At 29.6% G+C, this 23621-nt stretch overlaps 2 protein-coding genes across 2 annotated transcripts; both read right to left on the reverse strand.

The window, feature by feature from the left end:
- Positions 1-204: 204 nt before the first annotated feature.
- On the reverse strand, positions 205-3919 carry LOC114383239 (putative cyclin-A3-1). The gene is made up of 8 exons (XM_028342866.1): positions 3368-3919; positions 2997-3229; positions 2827-2902; positions 2656-2732; positions 2503-2536; positions 1171-1320; positions 957-1091; positions 205-788 (listed from the first exon to the last, which is right to left on the reverse strand). The coding sequence occupies exons 1-8, from the start codon at positions 3668-3670 to the stop codon at positions 702-704; spliced, it is 1095 nt and encodes a 364-aa protein (XP_028198667.1). The 5' UTR covers positions 3671-3919; the 3' UTR covers positions 205-701.
- Positions 3920-12140: 8221 nt separating this feature from the next.
- Positions 12141-13885, reverse strand: LOC114382991 (peamaclein-like). The gene is made up of 2 exons (XM_028342557.1): positions 13639-13885; positions 12141-12585 (listed from the first exon to the last, which is right to left on the reverse strand). The coding sequence occupies exons 1-2, from the start codon at positions 13718-13720 to the stop codon at positions 12401-12403; spliced, it is 267 nt and encodes an 88-aa protein (XP_028198358.1). The 5' UTR covers positions 13721-13885; the 3' UTR covers positions 12141-12400.
- Positions 13886-23621: the final 9736 nt, after the last annotated feature.

Raw genomic sequence — 23621 nt, forward strand, 5'->3', positions numbered from 1 at the left:
AATTCCCTCCCCTCCCGTAGTGGCCACTATAGATTCCCTGCTCTGCCATTTCAGACCAGGATTGTGGCCACTATGGACAAATCTTCAGTCTGCAACATAACAAGCTCTGAAAAGGGGCAAACTAAGTTATATTCTATCACCAACATTAGAATGAAATCATGGACAAACTCAAATTAAGGATTCATAGACACCACACAAACAAACTCATCAAATGGCTAGTAACCAATCCATTACTACTTTAGCGTGCTATAAACAGAGTCATAGACTACACAGGCATTTGTTTAGACCACGGACAAAAATGGTTGGGTTAAATTAACCAATCCAACACTTGTTTACTGCTGAAAAATTGATTTCTGAACATCAGAGTTTGGACATCTTAGAATGGAACAACTACAATGAAAACATATGGCACTGCCCTATACATTGAAATTGTAAATCCTTCAAGGAACTCTTACAAGGAACTGCTAATTGTCAAAAAAGAATCTAATTCTCAACTAATGGTATTTATCTCATTTTCACACAAGCTCGATCACAAAGTCAGTGAGGCCAGCATAGTATATTGTCACTGCATTTCATGGCAAGCACCTCTCTCTATATAAGCATCAACAAGTGCAACAGAAAGTCTGGAACTCTCATCTCTAGTGTTAGGAAACACTTTTCTGCCAATAGTTGAAACCAAAGCCGTATCAAGAATAGCAAAGTTACAATTGCCAAAGAATCTGCCCCCCAAATTCAAAAAAAGAAAGAGGTATCTTGGGAGGAGAAGCTGTTGTTGCCACACATTTGAACTGTACCAAAAGACCCAATGCAACTGGAATCAGTATGTTTCTCCAATGTGACAAGTATCATGAAATCAAAAATTCAAGTTGAAAAAAAAAGTTATTCAAGATGAGATAGATTACATCCCTTCAATAATCAGGTATGAAGCAAGGAAAAAAAATAGTGCATAATATTACCTTATGCTGTTTGTATTTCTCTCTCACAGCTTGCAAGGAGGCCCCTCTCCTACTGAGGTACAAGTCATGTAAGTTGAGAACACATTCCTTCAAGTCAGCAGGTTTATATCTTGTGAGTTGATGGAGCGCCAAATTCTGCAAACAAACAATTTAGCAACTGCCACCACAATCCATATTGTATATCAAGTACACATCTACAAAAACAAATCATTACCCAAGGATGTGTCTTTGTGCTAAACATAAATCTCGCTAGGAATACAACCGATGCGGCCACCAAAGACGGCAAAAACTTTATACAATTATAATCCAACAAACTGAGTTCAGCAAGGTAGCAGCTAAGGAACTCAAACTGGAGATCAGAAGTCTGCACCACAGGACAAGAATATTAGTCAAATGATAAAACTCCCCACATTTTGGACACACAACAAATGAAAATGTCTGTCATTGTTATCAATTGCAGATTGCAGAAAATGGCAGAAAGAAGAAATCTGGTGTATCATATAACAGATACTATTGCAGGCAAATAACGGAAGTCACACAGTTAAAAATAAGGTTATCATCAAGATAATTCAAACCATGAATCACAAAGCTAATTTTTGAATTGTGAATCATAATTACAACTTGTATTGTATCATAAGATTCAAAGACAATGAAAATTACTTTGAATGTATCATATAGACAATATGATGTTTAATATAATAATTTTAAACTTGAAATAGATAAAAACAACTTGACCATTAATCTTATAAAGCAAATTTATTAGTTAAATCAGAGTTCTGGAAGCCTTTATTTTAGATGGATAGAAATGAAGTAGCAAAATGATCAAATAAGTTAAAAAATGTCCCTTCAATTCTTTTCCATTTAAGAATTTAAGCTTATATGACTTTTCAAATTTTTCATGAAAATTGGAGAAAAAAGAGAAAAAATGCAGAAAAAAATAATAAAATCTGTAATCTTGTGATTCATATCAATGATACAAAATTACATAGATTCATTTGTGTATTATAAGATACAAAGCCATTTGAGATTGATTTTAGAATAAGAATTAATAGGTAATCAAATTGTATTGAGTAGTAGATTGGAGATTGTAGAATATAAATCATAAATTTATATCAATTATATATGTATTAGAAATTAAGTTGTGTGCAAATAAAAATAAAATGCACAAAAATTGACATCATAAGTTTGATTGGCCAAAGACCTGCCAGAGATGACAAGAAAACACAGTACTAATGCTGCAACCATGACACCACTAGCAGCCAAAATAGCAGGCAGAGTCGCAATCACAAATCACATCCAATAAATTCCACAACACAATAGCACTAGAGCACCACAATAGCAGCTATTTAACAACACTGATGTGTGGAACTGTGTACATTAGAGATAAAATCTGAGGATATGGTTTTCTAGTTCTATTGAATCAAGCAACTAACCAAAACTCTTTTCATGGCAATTTCACCTAATATAGAGGAAATTAATGCTAACAAATCACTTTTAAGCTTACGAATAACAGTTAACAAATGGGTCAAAACAAATGTCAACTTACATCAACACCCTCTTGAGCAACTCTGGAGAATCTCCTGCAAACAAGAAGGCCAAAGCATACTTCAGAGTGAGCCCAAACACCAAGACAAAAACAACTAAAACAAGCAAAATTAATGCAACATGGACATAGATTCAACAAAACACACACACAAACCTCAAGAATGTCTTCACTGTCGGACCACCCAATTCAAACTTCAAAGCCTTCAATATATCAGCCTCCATGTTCACAACCTTCATTACCATAAAATCAGTTATAAAAATCAGCAAAATCAAAATCCAAAGCATGTAGTAACACCAACAACAACAAATAAAACACAAGAATCACCTCTTCCTTAGAGTATGTGTTATCCGTAATGTAACAAAAATCCTCCACATCAGGCGGCTTAATCTCTTCGTATTTCCTATTTCCAAAAACAAGATTACTTAAAATAATTCGCACATTACACATATAAAATAAAAACTTGCACCCCAGATTTCAAGTATTTGGAAACTCACGAAGCAATGAGCATTGAAGCGACCCCGAGCAATTGCAACTTCTGCCTCGACAAAGCATTCAACGACAAAAACCTATCTATATAAGCAACACAAAAATAAAGCGTGTCCGAAACAAGTTTATATTCTTCTGCAACTTCCACCAACCAATCCACAAGAACACCACGCATGTTAGCATTCACATCCCTCTGAACTTTCTGAACATAATCCGGCAACGGTCTCTTACTAGGATCCACCTGAGTCACACAAAACACACACTTCATTCCCAAAACGACTAATATATTCTAAAAAAAAAAAAAAACAAAACCTAATATGCGAGATTGAAATTAAAATTAAAAACCAAAAGAAAGGGGAAAAGAAACCCTAGTTAGTACCTCCATCCCGCGAAGGTATTCGTATATATCCGAAACGTAGGGCCCACAGAGTTGAGGGTCGTGTCTTTCCTCTACCTTCTCCGGCGTGGAAACCGGCCGCGCCGGTTGCTCGCGTTTAACCTTTTTCTGTTTCTGAATTTCTTTTTCCGTAACGGCGACGTAGTTTGATGAAACGTTAGTGAGGTCACCCAAAACGACGCGTTTCCTCTTGGCGGCGTTGCGGTGAAGTTCGCATATTGCAGCTGCTGCTCTCTTCTTGGCCACGCGTTGGGGACGCGCGTTGTTGTTCTCCGAAGTTGCCATTTGGAAATTATTCGAATCGGAAGGAAGAGAGTGCAATAGAAAGAGAGGGGGAATGAGGGGTTTAAGAAGAAGAAGAACGGAAAATTAAAAAATATTAACGCTGTGTTTGTGGTTTGAAATTTTAGCGGTGAGTCTTGTTCCCGCTTCCCATAAAACTCATATTTTGGGAAATCTTTGTGCAATTGCTTGCTTGCTACATTTTGCACGCTCTGGATTTTAATGCGTTTGGTTTGCCTATTTGATCTTGGGTTTCTCGGATTCCCCTTTTCATTTTGTATTTTCCTTTTTAATAAGTAATTTATATTTTTCCTTCTTTTTTTTTAAATTTCAGGTACAGAATTGGGTGTCTGGTTCCCTCTTTTTGTGTGTGCACTTTGGCTTTTCAAGTTTCACCCGCGGGACTGTTTGGGGGGAATATATTTTCAGTGCGGTTAAAGATTTTAACCAAATTTCAAATGGTGGTGATGATGAGTAGATACATTAAAAGGAAATAACTGATAAGGAATGAATATCATTTTTTTCTTTGTTTATATAATATTTATTATTTATAAATATATTTGGGGGAAATATTTTGATGATATTAAAGATTTAATCAAAATCCAATTATTATTACACCTGAATCGTGAGTAAATAAAAAAAAATATTTCAGGATGGATAAAGATTTAACTATAATTCAATACTTTCAACAATCGAATACATTATATGATTATATGATTGTAATATCTATATATAGATATATTGTAGTATATATAATTTATAGGATTGTATTAAGATTTTAATTATTATAATAAAATTTAATAATGTATGATGTTATGTAGATCATATGATATATTTTGATAAAATCTTTTTTTTTCTAATCAATAAATTAAATATTTTTATGCAGAAATATTTAATTAAAAAGATATATAATATGGTCAACATAATATCATGTATTGTTAATTTTTATCACAATAATCAAAATCTTAATATAATCTTATAAAAAACTAAGATTCAAATGAGTTTTAAAGAGTTGTGAACGGTGAGTCGTGAGTAGATAAAAGGAAATAAGAAATTAAGATTAATATTTCTTTGTTTAGACATTATTTATAATAAATCTGTTGGAATTTTTATTATACTTCCATGCTGTTATAGATTTAACAAAAATATAAATATTAGTAGACTTGAGTTCGTAGGTAAATAAAAAGAAAGAAGAAATGAAAAACAATTTTTCTTTCTTGGGATATTATTTATAAATATGTTTGGGTGAAAACTTTCAATGTTTTAAAGATTTTAAAAAAATTTAAATATATTTTTTGTGAGAGAATTTCATATTGGGAGAGTTGTGAGTATCTGAAAATAAATAAAAATGAAAATCAATATTTCTTTTTAAGATATTATTTATAATTTTATACTGACTAATATTTTAGTCTTTACAATGTAATGGATAAATGCTTATTTTCATTTTCATGTAGCTAAATTTATCATAAAAAAATATTGTTTATTATATAAATTATATATTTCTTCACTTTCAAAAGAAAACCTTCCATTCTTCTAAAAAGTTAGTCAATTTTTTATATTAAATTTGAATCCTCACATGAGTTTATTTAAAAATAACCTTAATGTGGTCATTTGATGTATATTTAATTTAGCCATTTAAAATTATCATTGTTATTATTATTATTATTTATTGTCGTAAATTGTGACAAGTTTTTTTTCAACTCAATTTACATTCATATCTATTTTAAATGTCCTTAAATTAATTCAAATAAACCAAAAGCATATGAAACTGTCAACTTAAATATAAATTTAAGAAATAAAATTTTTATTTTTAAGATCACTAGATACAAAATAAAATTTGTATTTTTTAAGAAATAAAATTTTATGATTAATAATAATTACATATTATTTTTTTAAAAACTTACATATTATCAAAACTAAAAAATTTAAAGAGGACAAAACCAAAAAAAAAAATCATAAACCAATTACTTGCAAAATAGAGTGAAAGCAGTGTAAAAAATTTATTTAAGAGATGAGTGTGTAAAGAAAAGTGCATTTTTTACACCAAAATAAATTTTTATTTCTGTAAAAAAAAAGAATTCGATTAAAGAGATACAAAGGAATCTAAAGAAAAGTTTCTAGCCATAGTAACATTGCATCAGTAGGTAAGATACAAAGGAGATTCATTTTGTATTAGTAACCAAACACATTAAATATAGCAAAAATACCCCCTTTCAAATTCAATACCATATATCATTGTCCCTCTTTCTAGATAAAACATCATGTAAAAAGAGTGAATTGCTAAACCAATGCAAAGTAATGAATGCAGAAAAACAAATGGATGAAAAAATAATGATATGAACAAAATCAATTCTAAGAGAGATTAAAAAAATTGGGGGGACGTAAAAGAAAGGATAAGAACCATTTTAATAGGTTAATTTTTCCAAATCATAGACTAAAGAGACCGGGGTCATCGGCGTGCATTATCTAGCTTGCAGCAATGTCTTCCAATGATGTCAAACAACCACTGTTAGCGAGAGAATGGACAAAGGATTTTGCAACATGATTCAAGCTTGATGCAAGTTTGTGATGAAACCTCTTAAAAAAACAAAATAGCAAAAAAAAAATCAAAGATGTAAGAAAAGAAATTGAAGAGAACTTGAGTTTTTTCCCAAACTCATTGAGAAAGAGGAACTTTCAGATAATGTTTTTGTTTATGCGTCAAAAGCATTAGTCTTATCAAAGTGGTATTGCCTATTCAGTTCTCAAACATTTTGAGATAAACGTTTAAAACTTGAAAAAAAAATTAGAGAATTAATATTCCATAAATTGTTGGACAAAAAATACCAATGCATTAACTATTAAACTAAAACATATTTTTTCATTGAATTACTAATTAGCAAGAATTTATGCAATGCATTATTATTAAAATAAAACATTTTTTCATTGAAATACTAATCATAAGCATATACACAAAAAATTATATTTTAATATATATATGTATGTATATATATAATGTCAATCTTAACGTTGTGTATAATTAGTCGGATGCATTAGATTAAAATTTAAAAAGACTATTTTAGCATAAGAAAGTCTTTTGGATTTTAAAGATTATGTATGGATATTATGACTTATCAGATTTTCTTATAATACTTTTGTGATAGTTTAAAATTTAATAGATTTATATTATATATTTATAAGTGTTAACTCATTGACAAGTGCATCAAATTATCACAAATAATAAAGTTAAAACAGGAGTCTGAGTATCGAGTTCACATGAACTTTGTTTATACTTATATTGGTTTATATCCAATTTTCAAGCAATTAATTGAAGAGGAGGGGTTAAGAGTAAAAAGTAAAGTAAAATTATTAAGGACGGGAATATTTGAAAATAAGAGAGACTAAAAACAAACACTTTTAAATGCTAAGGTTAATTCAAAATACAAATGTGTTTGGGCCTAGCATACCAAACTATTTGTGATGTAATGTTAATAATATTTCTTAATTTAATATTATCTCAATTTTTACCCATATCTACTCTGATACTCTAACATTGGTTCCTTAAGTGAAAGAGCCTAATTTATTTATTTTGTCTCCCAAATTCATTTGCAAAGATAAAACAGTAAATCACATTAAGAATAAATATGCATGAATAGGCTAAACAAAAATCATTATATTCCTAGACATGATTCGTTTAGATACCATTTTCGAGTTCTTTAGAAAATAAACATTTTTCAATACCTAAATCCTAAACAGATGCATGAATATGGGTGATCAAATCACAATCAATGACAATAAGCACAAAAAAGGAACAATAAAAATTGGAATTACATTAAATAGATAGTATGAAAGAATTACATTGCAAGAGTTTGACCGCTAGACTCCCATAATGAGGGGTTTAGCCTCTCATTGTCACGAGAGGCTTTACATTTTAGGAGTTAATGGGGATGGAAGAAGAATAATAAGGTTGGAGATAGGGAAAGAATGGTTATAGAGATGAGGGTTTTCGGCTTTGGGTGTATTCAGTAGAAAGCTCTGAGTCTCGTTGTATCTTTCTCTTTTGTTTTCTACTCCTTTTATAGGCCTCAGTTAGCTTAATTTTCACGTAACCATGCGTTAAGGGCGACAACTACGCTTAGCGAGTAACGCGGTAATCACGCGCTTAGCGCGGAATTCTCGTTGAGCGCGCCTTCAGGTTTCTTCGTGGGTTTTCTTCGCGCTAAGCCAAGGCTAACCACTGAACAAGGTGTCGCATCGGCGTGTCTTATGCGCTAAGCGAGATGCTTTTTAACTCCAAAATCTTCTTTGGGGCTCTTCTTCAAGTTTCTTCATCAATTTACCTCCAAAACACTTGTAATTTCCTTTCTTTTGAATCTTGCTAGTCACAAATTAAAATGATATTAAAATCCTCGTTATTATCTTAAAAACAAACGGAAAAGTTGATGAATCTAATCATTCTTGTCTGATTTGACTATCAATTAAACCTAAATTTCATAGTTGTCAATAAGATTTGAAAAGATTATGTGAATTTTTAAAAATATATTCAAAATTACAAAAGTTAATAAAAAAATAAGAAATGATGAAATTTGGATAAAAAAGTAAAACCAAAATGATTTATTTTATCTTTTAATAGTTATATTGATTATAGCTTCATGTCCTCCTATATTAATATTTCTTGCAATAACATTTTCTCATTCTCACTCTTGGATTTGAACAATAAATATAAAACTATATGTTTGATTTTCTGAATTTTTTTAATTACTACAATTATTTTATGATAAAACTAATAACATGTTTAAATGGGATGCAATGATAAGCACGTACCGTGACATCCTTCATCTCAACATACATATAAATAAATAAAATATATAAAAAATACTGAAAAATAAAATTACATGGATAAAAGATTCACATTCACTTTATTATTACCAAATAAAACTTATAAAAAACATATTTGACTCAAAACAAGACCGTCAAAGTTTACAAAAGAAATTTTGTTAAATTAGTGAGGTAAAATAACGTCATACAATTGAAATAAAAACTTATCTCTAATGTCACATCCTATCAGAACATTGTGTCTCAGCATCCTCTAACAAGAGATTCTTTAAATTCATTCACCTAGTCATTTGCTCCCACGAACATAGGGTTCGAGATCATCACAGGATTCAAATACAAATAACACACAGAGAGTGAGTTATCACATTTCTAAAAAAAATACAAATAAACAAAGACGTAATCAAAATAAATTATAGAAGTAATTATAACACAACTCAACTTAATACAATCCATCACGTCACTTCACCACTTTATCATTTAAAATTCATTTTTCAATCACCAATCACACACTTGGGTCAAGATGAAATAACACTTACCAATTTCATAATAAACAATTAGCAATCGTTATGCAACAATTATACTAAGACTCAAGTCTATATGCAATGTGGTACCATGTTTGTGAAAAACCACCTTGGGGCGCTTAGGAGTACATAATAAGACACACCACACAATAGATATGTCAGGTCACTCTCACTAAGTAAAATCATAAGGTGACCAGTCAGGGTCACTCTATTTTGCGAGAATGCTCAAACCATATGAAATCAACATAGACTTAAAGGAGCACTCAAACCAAGTGTCTTTACCCCCAAGGCCTAGACTCCGAAGAATCCGTTAGGGTCTCACCTTCCTGATTCAGGTTCAACCCCTAAAACAATTTTTGCATGCAGACACTGCTCATGAATTATACCATATCCTCGACCTCACACTCGTTTTTCAAACACGTTTAACACATTGCGTTATAATTTAAAACTTTAGGTTCCTCACTAGGAGTTCTACGCTTTCCCTTTAACACTGCGCATAAACACTTTTCTCAAGGTAAACACAAGTCGGATTATTGTATAATTCACAGCTCACAACACAAGTATTGTCACATCAAGTATTAACCACACACTTATTCACAACCAAATTTCATGTACACAATTTGACATCTCATAATGTCACAATCCATTATCACATGTTCAACTTTGGACTTGTGCACAATCTCAACAACAATATTATATTCTCATTATAACAATTTACCACTCCTCATAACTCATATGCACATCACACAATAATAATATTTGCATGACATAAGAACACACACACACACACACACACACACACATATATATACTAAATCAAGCTACATTATTTTCAATCAAAAAGAGATTCTACAATAATTAAATTAAAATTACATAAAAAAAAATACTACAAGGTATTAACTTTACAACTTTCTTTAAGATTATAGCCTCCATTTTATTGTCAAAGTGTGAGACTATGTTCTCTCTGCAAAAATATTATTTCACAATTCCCAACGGTGAGAATGTGCGAAAGTGGGATCCAAAGCAGGTGTCTAAATTTCATGACGATTCAACGGTTGAAGAGTCTAAGATTATAATTTTACTCAGACAAGTTTTGGGTGGTGTGGAAAAAGAGAAAGCTACAATGCAAAGGGCATTTCTCTCACCAAAAATAGATTTTCGCAAATTCCAATGGTGAGAATGTTCACAAATGAGTTCCAAACATGGTGCTCAAATTTCTCAACGATCCAACGGTTAATGAGTCTGATATCATCATTTTACTGAGATACGTTTGAGTGTATACGGGAAAAGAGAATGTTTTAGAAAAGGAAGAAGGAAAAAACGAAATTGAGAGGAAGAGAAAACATAGAGACTATCGTCAGTCTAAAAACTGACCTAACATGTCTCTATTTATAGTTAGGGTACTCTCAACCTATTATTTACTCTATTTTTTATTTATTATTTTATAAACAAATACTCTATTTTATTTCCTATTAAATTAATAAATCAAATATCCTTTTTATTTTCCTTCAAACTATTATTTTAATAAATTTATTTTTCCTTATTTATTTAATTATAAAAACCTCACCATTTTATTTTTAGATAAAAAACTTTTTTAATTTATTTACAAAAAGTGGGGTGTTACACGTACGATTAGAAGGGAGTAGTGAGGGTTGAAAATTGGTAGATGATTATTCAGTTATGTGGATGACGAAATTAAGAGTGACAGTCATGAAAACATTATATTGAGCAAGTTATGAGCATAATCAATATATGAAAAACATAATTAGTCTTAACACATAAAGTAAATATTAATTTAATTTAAAAAACAAAGGAAAAAGTGCAAAGGAGAGGAATATATTTGACTTTTTTTTATTCCAAAAAAATAAAAGAAATATATATGACACATGCATCTTGAAGAATATTAAAAAGAGAAGAGGATATGTGTAATGAGAGAAAATAAAGTCTGATAACCAATAGAAAAAGAAAGAAAAAAGTCTAACAAAATCTCAAGGGTTTGAATGAAATTATTTAATAGATGTTTTATACTAAAAAGTATGATAAAATTCATATAAATTTGTATATTTTTTAATTTCAAAATATTTTTTATAAGTTATAAAAAAATCATAATTGAATATCACCAGATTTTGTTATCTTTCTTAAAAAATATTAAAAATTTTAATTGAATATCACAAAACTTATTTATACTATTTTAAAATCATGATTGAATATCACAATTTTTTTTTTATAAAAAAAAAGTCTTTTAACCTTGGATCAGGTTGAAATAACTCGGAACATAACTCATCCTTAAAATACATTCATTAGGTTTAATTTGTAAAATCTAAACTGTCCAAATTAATTTTGTGTTAGGTTAGGTTAGTTTGTTAGGTCTTGCTTATCCCTAGCATATTTTCTTGTAAGTATTAAGTCTTGGGATTCAAGTCCTCCACACAACATTTTGACCTTCACACCTTCACCCTGTTTTTAGTTTCAACAAGTTAAAAAAATTATAATAACTTTTTTCATTTTTAACAAGTTGTTATAGATTATAACTATTAAGTATCATTATAAAAAATCATAGATCTCACAAGATTCAAGTTCATGTGCGCGAAATTTCCATCCCTGAATTACTTTAAGATCAGTTTATATCCCAGGATGATAAATAAATACTTGATGCAAAATTTACTTTTTGAAATACTCTTTCAAAACTTAAAAAACAAAACATTACACAAATATTATATTTAAGTTTAATTGTAATTTTAGTTTCTTACTTAAAATGTGTAGAATCCATTGTTAAAAATAAATAAGTTAAAGAACATAGAGTATATTATACCAACTTACCAACATTTAATGGGAATCGAGATTTATTAAAATGCATATAACTCGTGAACAAGAAATATATTGGGACTAAAATGTGTAAAAATTAAAAATTGAGATCGATGAGACCTGAGATTGAAGTCACAAAGCTAAAAATGAGGGAGAGACTTAGTTATTAATCTCTCCGGACCAGAACTGTTGATGTTCAAAAACTATATTTTTAAACTGGATATTATTCACAAATATAATATTAAGTCACAAAGCTAAAAATGAGGGAGAGGCTTTCAATGCTTTTTCAAGCTGGAAGAACAAAAAATTATCCCTCGAAATTAAAAGGTGAATTTTCACAATTTCCAAACAAATACTATCAGGAGAATTCACTTTTATTAAGACAGACCAAATTCACAGGTGGACAAAGAAGACCACGATTTATTCCCACTCATGTATATCATGCATACCCGATTCAACTAAAGTGACCAAATTTTTCTCTTTATATAAATACACAAACACAATAATTATAAAGGTAGAAAACTTAATCAGCTAGCAAGAGTGAAGGATTCAAAGGTTTGAGATTGAAGTTGATGCATGGTGAAATTAACAATCAAGGGCATTTGGGCTTGCCCTTGGAGTTCTTCATGTCTCTGTAGCAAGGGCACTCGTGCTTGTTCCCATAAGTCCCAGATGGCACACACCTACACTTGCTGCAGCAAATCCCGCAGAACCTCGTGCACCTGTCCTTCATCCCAGCCCTAGAACACCTCTTCGCGCACTTGGAGGAGCAGAAAGCTGATTCCAACCACATAATAGTACATATAAATGTTATGTCAATATCAAAAATAAAGTGACACAATAATTATAAAATTGATTTGATGATGAAAAAAAAAATTTAATGATAGAAAGAAGGAAGGAGAGGGATCTTATAGCTAGATTTAAATCCCTCTCACTTATAAAAATTTAATAATATATTAATATATATCACTTATAAAAATTTAATAATATATTAATATATAAAATAAAATAAAATGATACATCAAAATATAATTTAATTTATATATTGTATCTAGCTAAGATAAATTTGTGCCTAAAAAAAGCTATTGCAAATTTGTTGTTTTTTTTTATAATAGAGTTATTATAAAGATAATTTCAAATTAACTGACAATGTATTTACACTTATATTTAGTTGAGTGGAACGAATATTTTTTTGGTTACAGAATTGAAAGAATATAAAGATGAAGAAAAAATTTCAAATTTAAATTAAAGAGAAAATAAATAAAAAATTGATTTTTTTTTTTATCTCTAAAAGTCAACTTTTCTCTTTCATTTCCGTCCAATTCTCTTCGTCCACAACAGAAAAAATAATTATTTTTCGTGTTTTCCCTCATCTGATTTTTCACCGACCAAACATTCCATTAGTGCATCTAATTAAGGTGAATGTTCTAAACATATGGATCCTATCATGTCATATTAGATTTAAGAATTTTAACAATTTTTTATTTCAACAGTGCAATCATTTAAGAACTTAAAATGGTCTCATATATAATAATCTTACAAAATATTTGTTCAATCATAAAAATCGATTGCTTATATAAAACTCTGTTCTTAATTATAAACTGGAAGTCATGTGTCAACCTCCTCCAATGATGAATTTGAGTAAGAATCTGTTCTTAAATTTAAGAATCTCGCAAGAACTTGCAGTGGAGATGTTTTTACAGTGCATATGACATTTAAACTTATAATATACGAATACAAACCCCAAGAAATGCTATCATAATTGAAGCAAGACTTAATAATTAAGTACTACTAATTGTGTACTAGTACTAATTAAGGCTTAAGGCATACCAGAACCGGCCATTGACACCTCGAACAAGGAGGAGCTTAGGACAAGGCAAATAAGTAGAACAGCTACAAATGCTACCTTCATCTGGGTTTCACAGTGTAGAATAGAGAACAGAGGGAGAAGAACTATGCCTAGAAGGGGGTATGATAATTAACCAGAGTGGCATACACTAGAGCAGAGGAAGGAAGGAAGGACCGAAAGACTATGAATTTATGATGCTTATTTAGGATGTGTTGTGGGAGAGTGAGCCACTGAGTGGGGTTATTTATAGTAACAAAAGTTAAGGGTAGGTGAAATGTTAAAAAGAGAATTTATTAGGATTTGTTTGGTTTGTATTTTCATTTTCTGTTTTTATTTTTTATTTTTATTTTTTGAAAATTATTTTCATTTTTAAAAATTTAGAATTTTGAAAATATGTTTGATTTGATTTCTTGTTTACTATTTTTATGAAATAAAAATACTAAAAAAATTTATGATATATTGATTTCTTATCTTTTTGAATTTTTGGATTTGCTTAATATTATATTCATTGTCATCGCAGTTACATTTTACTCAAAATGAAATTTTTTGTTCTCAACTGAAAACTCAAAATAAGATTTTATTGTTTTCATTTTCGGGTTGTTCCTGTTTTCATCTTTACTGATTTTCAGTGAAAATGAAAACAAAAAACAATCAAATCAAACACCCCCTTAATTATTTGTAGCAAGATCTAGTTAAATGGCTTGTCATCACCAACAAATCATGTGTACGTAATTGGTTAGATTTTTTAAAATAAGATTTTGGATTGAAATATGAATGTGAATGGGAATGAAAAAAAATATAATTAAGACAAAAAATCTATTAAAAATGATCGGTCAGATTTTCTTACATAAATTAATTATCAATAAAATTAATAATACTTTTATATTTAATATATGATGATTCAAAAAATAAAATATAAGATTGGTTTAATAGTTTGAAAAGGAAAAAGAGAAAGAAAAAAGATCACAAGTTCAAGTATTTCTGATTAACATTTCTAAAGAAAATAATAAAACTAATATTTATCCATAACAAAAATTTTAAAAACATTGCTTTACATCAAAATTGCTTGGCATCAAAATTGCAAGCGGATAGACAGCTGGCTAAGGTAGTGGTTTTGGTTTTGGTTTTGGTATTATTGTGAGGAAGCCGCGTACCTTTTGGCTTTATTAATTCTTAGATTTTAATGGTTATTTGTCCCCTATATGTATGATGGACATGGACGTAGCATTGCATATATTGATATTGGCAATTTGCCATATTCATTGCATTCTGAGTTGTTATTTGTTCCAAGAAACAGCACTAAAGCTTTGTTTACTCGTCCTATTTGAATGACAGATTGTGGCAGCAAACTGGCAAAGGCTTAAAGAATTTTAAATGGTTTTTCTACAAAAAAATTCGAAGCAATAAACTTTTAAAACCATTTTTCGTCTAAGTAACACTGTTTGATCCGGTTAATCATCACTGACTAATTAATGGATAAACCGATAAAGCTGAAAGTAATGATAATGCTGATATACTAGTACAACATGTTTCTTAAATAATTTAGGATAAATATTAGTTCACACCTTTAAGGAGTTTATATGTTCATCGAGAGAGATCGAGATGAAGAATAAAAAGAAAGAAAATATAATAAATTCGACATGTGATTGCAGAAAAAGAAGAGGAAACATAATTAAATGTAACAGGAATATAAAAGTTAGGGTATAAAAAAGTTAGAGTTTTCTATTATAAAGAAATATAGAAAACAAAGTATAAATCTTTTGGTGTGTAAATATCACAGTCCTAATGCCAAAGGCCACTGCTTTAACTCTTTAATTTGTGAGCCTCTCTTAATCTTTTTATTACGTTAGTTAATTACAAAATATTCCACATTATACATAATAAATTAATAAATTACGGGAAAATAGAATATATATTGGCCATGTAATTTCTTTTACACCGAGAGTACATAAGTTAATCCGATAAATTATTCAAATAGTATTTTTTTTTTGTCTCTACTATCTAGTTAAATTTCATAATAAATATCTGATATTTCATCTCACTTTCCACATAAGAGCATAAAAAAAATATAAACAATACAATTTTACTTATAAAAAATATCATTTTAATTTTTAACGAATGTGCCAATTAACGACACTAGTCGGCATTACCTTTAATATATACATGCTTTTTTCCCTCATGGACTCATTGTACATGTACAAATCTTTTTATTCTAGATTAATTTAATTTCTGTCTAAAATTAACCTTACTAATAATCATGTATAAAAAATAATTATAAAAAACAGTAAAGAAAATTTTTAAATGCAAATATTATATTTTGTATACTATATAAGTAAACAAAAATGTTAAAATTAATTTTGTTATGAGCCACCAAATATCTTAATTGGCCCACCCCAAATAAACCTGCTCCCGTATTATAGATGTCAAACCTATAAAATATTCATGTCTCAAATGAACCCAACATGCCATCCAGTTATTGAGCGTTTCATTTGCATGCGAAAAAATAGGCTATACAGGAGATCCTATCATTTTTTTCAGATCCGAAATTGGAATTAGGTTATCCCCACAACCAAAAGTTATAAGACCAATATCTTGAGAAAGTAAAATATGAGTTAATGGACAATACTGAGATGGTTCAAATTATTAATCACATGCATGTATCACGTTTTGAGGAGATATATATAAAATTGACTTATGCATATATGAAGAGAAGAGAAGATGAGGGATTGACTGTGGATTTGAGTCTCTCCATTAATAATAACTATTTATTGTCGATGTACATCTTGTAGATGTAGTTCTTAACTAGCTATTACATATAAAATATCATCTATTGCCCTGTTGGTTTCCTTCCTAGATAAGCCCCCAAATTAAGTTAGTATTTGGCAGCGTGACACCTACCCTAGAGTAGAGGTCCCTTTATTTGTAAGGTTAGTAAATTAGTAATGGTGGAAGTGGTAGGGCATGGGTGCATTTTTTCCTCTTTGGAACTCTCTCGAACTCCATAGAAAATGGATCATGGTTCCACCAAAGGATACGATGGTCGCTTGTACATTGTGTTGGCTATTGAATCAGCTGTTTCACGTGATGTGTGATGTGTCGGTGCATGCGTATTGCCATAGTCATTTTACCACCTCCTCATATGGCTCTATCACCAAATCCACCTTCTTGATTCTTATAGTATATAGTACGAAATTTGCCAGCTCAATGGGCAAGTCAATTTTAGTCTCTTTTTCTCTAGTTTTAGTCCAGGAAGGACCCAGTTGATAATCGGATTCTTCTTATGTGTTCTTTTCAACAAACATATATAACAGAAATAAAACAACTATTGTTAGCTTAATTTCCTTCATTAAATATTTGGTGATTCCTAAATTGAAGCTCAGACTGAAAAACTATATTTAAGATGTTCATTTCTTGTCATGCACAAAATGTAATGTTTGCAAATATCTTTTTTTTTTTTTTGTTAGATCTTTTTCATATTTATTTGGTAAAGCATGCGTACTGTAAAAAAATGAGTACATGTTAACTTCTTGAAAATATACGTGTATTCTTTAAATCTTTTTGCTTCTATATAAATTAGTTTATCTATATCTTAGTGTCTCAATCTATTAGGCATATTTGTATATTAGATTGAATTGATTTTGAAAAGTGTTCTAGGCCAAATCCGGATGGACTTGACTCATCTGATGTATCATGCTTATTCATGCAACAACTCCACTCATTTAATCTACAAGAAGATGGTATTAATTAAACTGACATCCAATATCGAAATATATATATATATACTCAATTCTCAACTTGCTTGACATGCAATTTGTGTGAGTCTAACGACTTTTCTTTATCAAATATCTATTATATAAAGCCAAACCCAATGACTAAGTATGATATTTCTCATTCTTTTACTAACTTGAGCATTGGAGTTACTTCTCATTAGAGTTTGTTAGTTATCGTTAAGACCTTTAGTTTTGACACCTCACTACTATAGTTAATTCCAAAAAAATTTCCCATCAGAAAAATCATTCGATGTAATCACTTCAATTTCCCCCAATTCATCGTCTAATCGGCTTGGTATAAAATTTAAATCCAATCTTACCTAAAGTGTTTTGGATTGGACAACCTTTGTAGCTACAATTGTACTTCTAGTACAGATAGTGTTTTTGGCTTTCGGCCAACAACAGTGAAATCTTTAACTATTAACTGGTAAAGAACTTCGGATAAAAAAAAGTTGGCAATTATTATTTTCACTTTCCTCCTTATTATTTGACTCTCCTTTTCTTTTTATTTTTCTAAAATACCCTTGTAAACGCACACTCCTCCCTCACGGTCTACTAAAAAAAGAAAACCACTCCCCTTATCTATAAATTTACCAATTACATCCTACTGTCAACGTTTTGCCTTTTGTGCCTAGAACCCTACCATGCATTTCAACGTCGACAAGAGCCATGTTGAACAAAATCTCACTCCCTTGAACCCTCAATAGTCAATCTTGTTCTTAGTTGATTTCTGCAAACCCCAAATGTAATTTTCAATCAAAGAAACCCCTCTTTTCTCCCCCTAGATTTGTGCTTGCTCAAAACAACACCAATAATCTGAGGGAATTTTGACTCACGGTATATGAGTGTGCTATGATTTGGGTCTTCTGGATATTTGGGATTGGATAAGTGGAGTCTCTGTGCAGTTTTTCGTTTGATATGGTTTTACTTTCAACACTGCAAACAATGTGGTATTCAGTGCACGTGGACGGTGGAAACACTATTTATGGGTGACAACTAAAAAAGGGTACGAACTTAAATGCCTAAAGCATTCTATGGTTGTTGTTGTTTATAGGTGTCGTATAGATGTGGCCACGGGTGGAAATACATTAGCAAGAGGTGGATGTTGAATATATTGTATGATCTTATTAATTTTGGTGGGTCTTGTAAGTTGATCCCTTACGTTTGTCTCACGGTATTAATAGGGAGTAACCCTTGGAAGTGTGGTTTGGGGTCTCTTGCTTCTTGTTTGTATGCTGATTACGATACTACTTGTACCTTATATTAATATATTATTATTGTTGTGTTGTCCCCAAGAACATGAGGGGGAAAGTGACGAGGGAGGAGGATGCATTTACAAGGGTATTTTAGGTACATAAAAAGAAAAGTAGAATGTACTAGTAAATAATTGGAGTGAAGATAGCAATTATCAAAAAACTAATAAAGAAGAGCTTAGATAGTGGGCGTCGCATTAGGCCTGCTTGATTAATCTAGTGAAATTTATTGGGCTTTTTCTTAGTTAGGACGTATCTAACTTGAAAAAACCTAAGAGTTCAAATGTTGTTTTGTTGGGCTTAGCTGCTTAGTATGGGCTTAATTCAGCCTCCGATTCGTTTCATTTAGTTGGTTCCTAGTCCTAATTACGATATGTTCCGGTAAAAAGGTATATTTGTAAATTTTTTAATTTTCCTTAAATGCACTTTTTCAATGATTTTTTTTTAAAAAATAATTCACTAAACTATTAAATAACCAAATTATATTGTAAATATACATTTTAGAATAATTTACAAAGTCAATGACTTTATTATGTAAAGTATTCATTAATTGATTTTAGGGGAAATATTAGAAATGATTATATATATTTAACCTTTTAAGGTTATTTTCCGTGATAGATTTCTATGATGTTGAAAAAAAAAACACGCGATCCACTAATTAGCCACATTACCACGGTAAGATTACCCCCAAGATTACTAATCTGCATGCATTATGGCATCAATTCTCGATTTCGATAATCTCCAGTATTGTAGGAAAAAAGAGAGAAATAAATTGATAGAACACGATTCCATTAATTCCAGGTCAAATGTAACCATTAATTACTGGCCTATCTGATTCTATCATAATTCAACGTTTTTTTCCCCCTTTTGTGATTTGCCAGCTTCATCCTGCGAGTAGATTTTGTTTTATTCTTTTTGTAGAGGTGAGGTTACTTCCATACGAAGCATGTCCATATGCAATAGGTTGGACTAGCATGTCTTCAATCCAAAAAGAAGAAAGATCAAAGAGTATATATCTTTGTCAGACTGCCAAATCAATCAAGCCATGTACATGGAAAGATGTAAGAGTTTGCAAATTTATTTATTCTGCATCGTATAATAAAGCCAATCCAATCAATTTTTTTGGGGGGGCATATTGAATTGACGACACAACTTTAGAACATAAGTGATTGTTGGATATTCGCTCTTTTTTAAGTTGAAGACTTTGTAATTTAAACTGTTAATATTTTTAAATTTTAAATAGGATTTTCACAAAGTATTCCATAATTCCTTTTACTCACCTAATAATATTTGTGTGTGGAATAAATGTGATTTTCATGAACAAAATACATTGATTGAATTAAGGAAATTTATCCTAATGGAATAAAGTGGGTGAATCATTATAAATATTTTGATATATTTTTTTTTATCTTAATTGGTTGAGTAGAGGTTATTTATGATTGATCAAGTATTTCTCTTGATATTTATTAGTAATCTATTTTGGGTGAAATTGATATTTATTATTACTCAAAACCCAAGTATGCAAAAAGAATGGATGATTGGACTAATGAAGTTGACGAATGCATTTTGGTCTTAATATCCGTTAGATTTATTTGAATAATAATCAAAACTGTCAAGATTTGTCATCTGAAACCCTTTATACTAGTTTTAAGTAATTAAATTAAGTTTTTATGAGATAGATGGATCTTATTTGACCTTTTGTTATTTTTTATTTTATTTATTTTCTATTTCCGTCCAATCCTTCTTCCTCCTATTTTTCTCAGTAATCCTATGAGATAGATGTATCTTATTTGACTTTCAGTGTTGTTAAATGGTAATTATCTTAGTTATCCAAATTATAAAAATGTAAATTAATTTATATTTAATAATTTTAAAGTTAAAATGCTACTTCAGTCTATTCGAGCTAGTAAAGTTGTCTCCAACAAAAGATAATTATGATTAAAAAAACTTGAATGTCTTTCATGTGATGGGGTTGCAATATATTGGACTTGGTTGCAACTGCATCATGCCATGTGGTGGATTATATTAGCCCATCAATGTCACATTACAAACAATCACAATACAATTCCAATCATAATGAGGTGTAACCATAATTTAAAATTTTGATCAAGATAGGTTTATAGATTTCAAAAAGTCACAATTCACATCTAGAAAATAAAATGACAAAAAGAGAATAAAATTGCAAATTTTACAGTATTTGTAAGTACTTTTTATCACTTCACATCTTCGCGACTCCTACATTCAAAACACCGATGACAGGGAAGAATAGAAAAAACACATAAGGCTTTCAACGACAACTCTGTTAGGTTGTTACGACTAAAGATCTCATTTCTCTTTGAGAAAAGGAAAATGAATAAGGGACAGATAAGAATCAAAGTTATTAACAGTATGCGGCAGTTTCACCTTCCATAGATTTGTCGCCTTACTTATACATCTAACATTCCAAATTACTTTTTTTTTAAAATAATTTTTTCTTAACCAAGTGATTAGACATATAAGTTAATATGCTCAAGTTAAATACAAAAAAATATTTTGAATAACACCCAAATTTAATCCTTCGCAAAGATTATTCTTGAGAAAACTTTACTTACTTTTTGGTTAAACTCTCAATTAGTTAAAGTCCTTTTTTATGATGAATTAAAGAATTAAGACAAAAAAATATAACACAATATTTTTTATACCATTTTTAATCTTAAAAATTCGGGTCATAGTCCATATAAATTTTGACTTTCTAATTTTAGTCCTTATAAATTTTTTAATTTTAATTTTAGTCTCTAAAAAAATTATTCTAATTTTAGTCTTTAATTAATTTTCTCTCTTACTTTAGTCACTTTTAAAATGTTTAATATTTTCTTTATTCGATTTCATCTCACCATTATGATTACACAACATGGTTCAACCCATTATTTGGAAATAATAGCAAATAATAGCAAACCCCTTACTCATGCACAAAATTAAGAGTCTTCTATATAGAAGTGAAACCCCTCATTCCCCTCAATGTCCAACCCACTATTAAAAGTTTTAAAAAACAAAAAATGTTACAAAAAAAATTATGTAATGTGACATCTTAGAAAGACATTGTGACACACTCACAATATTAACACTTAATACTTTTCCTGTGATGACGAATGATATAAGATTGAATTATCATGTGTCATCTATATCTTCTATATGATCATAACATATTATGTAAAAGTAAATTTTGGTTGGATACATAAACATATTTAATGAATTCAATTTAGTATTAGGGACTAAGAATGCTAATAAAAAAATAAATAAAGAATTAAAAGTATACAAACATTTTAAAGGAACCTAAAATTCAAATTTTAAAATAGTTGAGAGACAATTTTTTTTTTTTAAATCGAGGTAAAGGCACGCTAGATTTCAAATCAACACACTTTTATGCTTCGGTCTTTTCAACTTCAAAATATTTATGTAAAAAAAGTAACAATTAACAACTTCAAACTATTTATGTAAAAAAAAATATGGTTAAATTTTAAATTATTCGATGATTTTTAATTAATTTTTTAATTTTTTTTTTCAATTGAGTCTTTAAACTTATATTTACATTTTATTTGGGTCATTTTATGTACTTGTCGTTATAAAAAATTAATCACATAGACTTAATTAGTTTTTGAATTCACTGTTGTTATTTTTGCAGATATGCACTTAGTATTCTCACATCTGGAAGGTTAATATTCTCATCTCTCTAGACCAATATTACCACCTCTCTAAATTATAAACTCAACATTATCGAACAAAATCTTCAACTAGTATTCCCTGCAAGTTAACTCAATATAAGTTTTGTTTTTTCATAAGCCTCTTTAGACTTCACCCTACAAGAAACTTCTTGCAAGCTTACATGTTTGATTCAGACAAATAATTTTTTCCTAACAACGGTTAGAACAAAATGACCCAATTAAAAAGTAAATACAAGGACTCAACTAAAAATATATTTCAAAATTCTAATTAATTAAATTGCCTTACTATGTAGTAATTTAACCAAAGATTATTATTGGTGAAGTTAGTTTTGGAAATAATTCTGTGGGATTTTTTAAAAGTAAATTAGATTTTTTTCCATGTGATTTAATCAAAAGTTTTAGATGCTTTTAACTCCTCAAAATTTGTCCCGTCAACATATACTAAGAAATACCTCAAGTATAGCAAATGCTCACCATGGTTTTTCTAATTCGTTTTAATGGAAACCCAAAAAACAAAATGCATTCGAGAAATTATTACCAACTGAACTGATTTCTATACAAACTTAATTTTATTAATTTTAAACACTTACACAGTTTCACGTATACAATTATACAAACATCATAGCTTCAAAATTACACAAAGTTACATAGCTTCAAAATCTAGTGCAAAATATGTAGCATTGACTAGTTTTGAAAAATTTAAACCGAAAACTATTTAGCTTATGAATTTAAGTTGAGAAAAGACGCCAAAATGCATCAATTTCGCAACGCGTATTTATTTTGATAATATTTCTTTTTTATCAAACAAATATACTAAAGAGATTAGCTTCGAAATGTGCCAAAAAAAAGAAGTACTAACCCGAAGTCTAAGGAAGATGAATTTTACTAAAAAGAATGTCTTGATGAATCAAAAAGGTATACTCTGCCCTTTTTGTTTTTTACAGGTTCAAGAATTCGTTCTCTTGTTATTTAAGTACTGAGTTTGCTTGTAGTTTTGCCTACACTATATACTTGACTGGGTCTCTCAGACTTCATTCTACCTTCAAATATCATGGAACATTATAATGAAGCAATTTTTTTTACATGCAGATATATCTAGCTATTATTATTACACGAAGTAATTGAAAAATTATTCTCAGCTTTTATTGATTTCCAGATATGTTATAGCTAGCTTTCATTTTTATCATATTTTTTGGCACTTTTATTTCTATGAGAAAAGGGAAATTATTTAATTCCTAAA

The sequence above is a fragment of the Glycine soja genome, chromosome 14, assembly GCF_004193775.1.
Source record: "Glycine soja cultivar W05 chromosome 14, ASM419377v2, whole genome shotgun sequence".
Taxonomy (NCBI): Eukaryota; Viridiplantae; Streptophyta; class Magnoliopsida; order Fabales; family Fabaceae; genus Glycine; species Glycine soja.

What these genes read in the sequence shown, in the direction of transcription:
- LOC114383239 (XM_028342866.1), bottom strand. Translation starts at nt 3,670, where the DNA reads ATGGCAACTTCGGAGAACAACAACGCGCGTCCCCAACGCGTGGCCAAG. An exon ending in AATACCTTCGCGGGATGGAG is followed by an intron (nt 3,230 to 3,367) that starts GTACTAACTAGG and finishes TGTGTGACTCAG; the next exon opens with GTGGATCCTAGTAAGAGACC. An exon ending in AGAAATACAAACAGCATAAG is followed by an intron (nt 789 to 956) that starts GTAATATTATGC and finishes CTTTTGGTACAG; the next exon opens with TTCAAATGTGTGGCAACAAC.
- LOC114382991 (XM_028342557.1), bottom strand. Translation starts at nt 13,720, where the DNA reads ATGAAGGTAGCATTTGTAGCTGTTCTACTTATTTGCCTTGTCCTAAGC. An exon ending in GGTGTCAATGGCCGGTTCTG is followed by an intron (nt 12,586 to 13,638) that starts GTATGCCTTAAG and finishes GGTTGGAATCAG; the next exon opens with CTTTCTGCTCCTCCAAGTGC.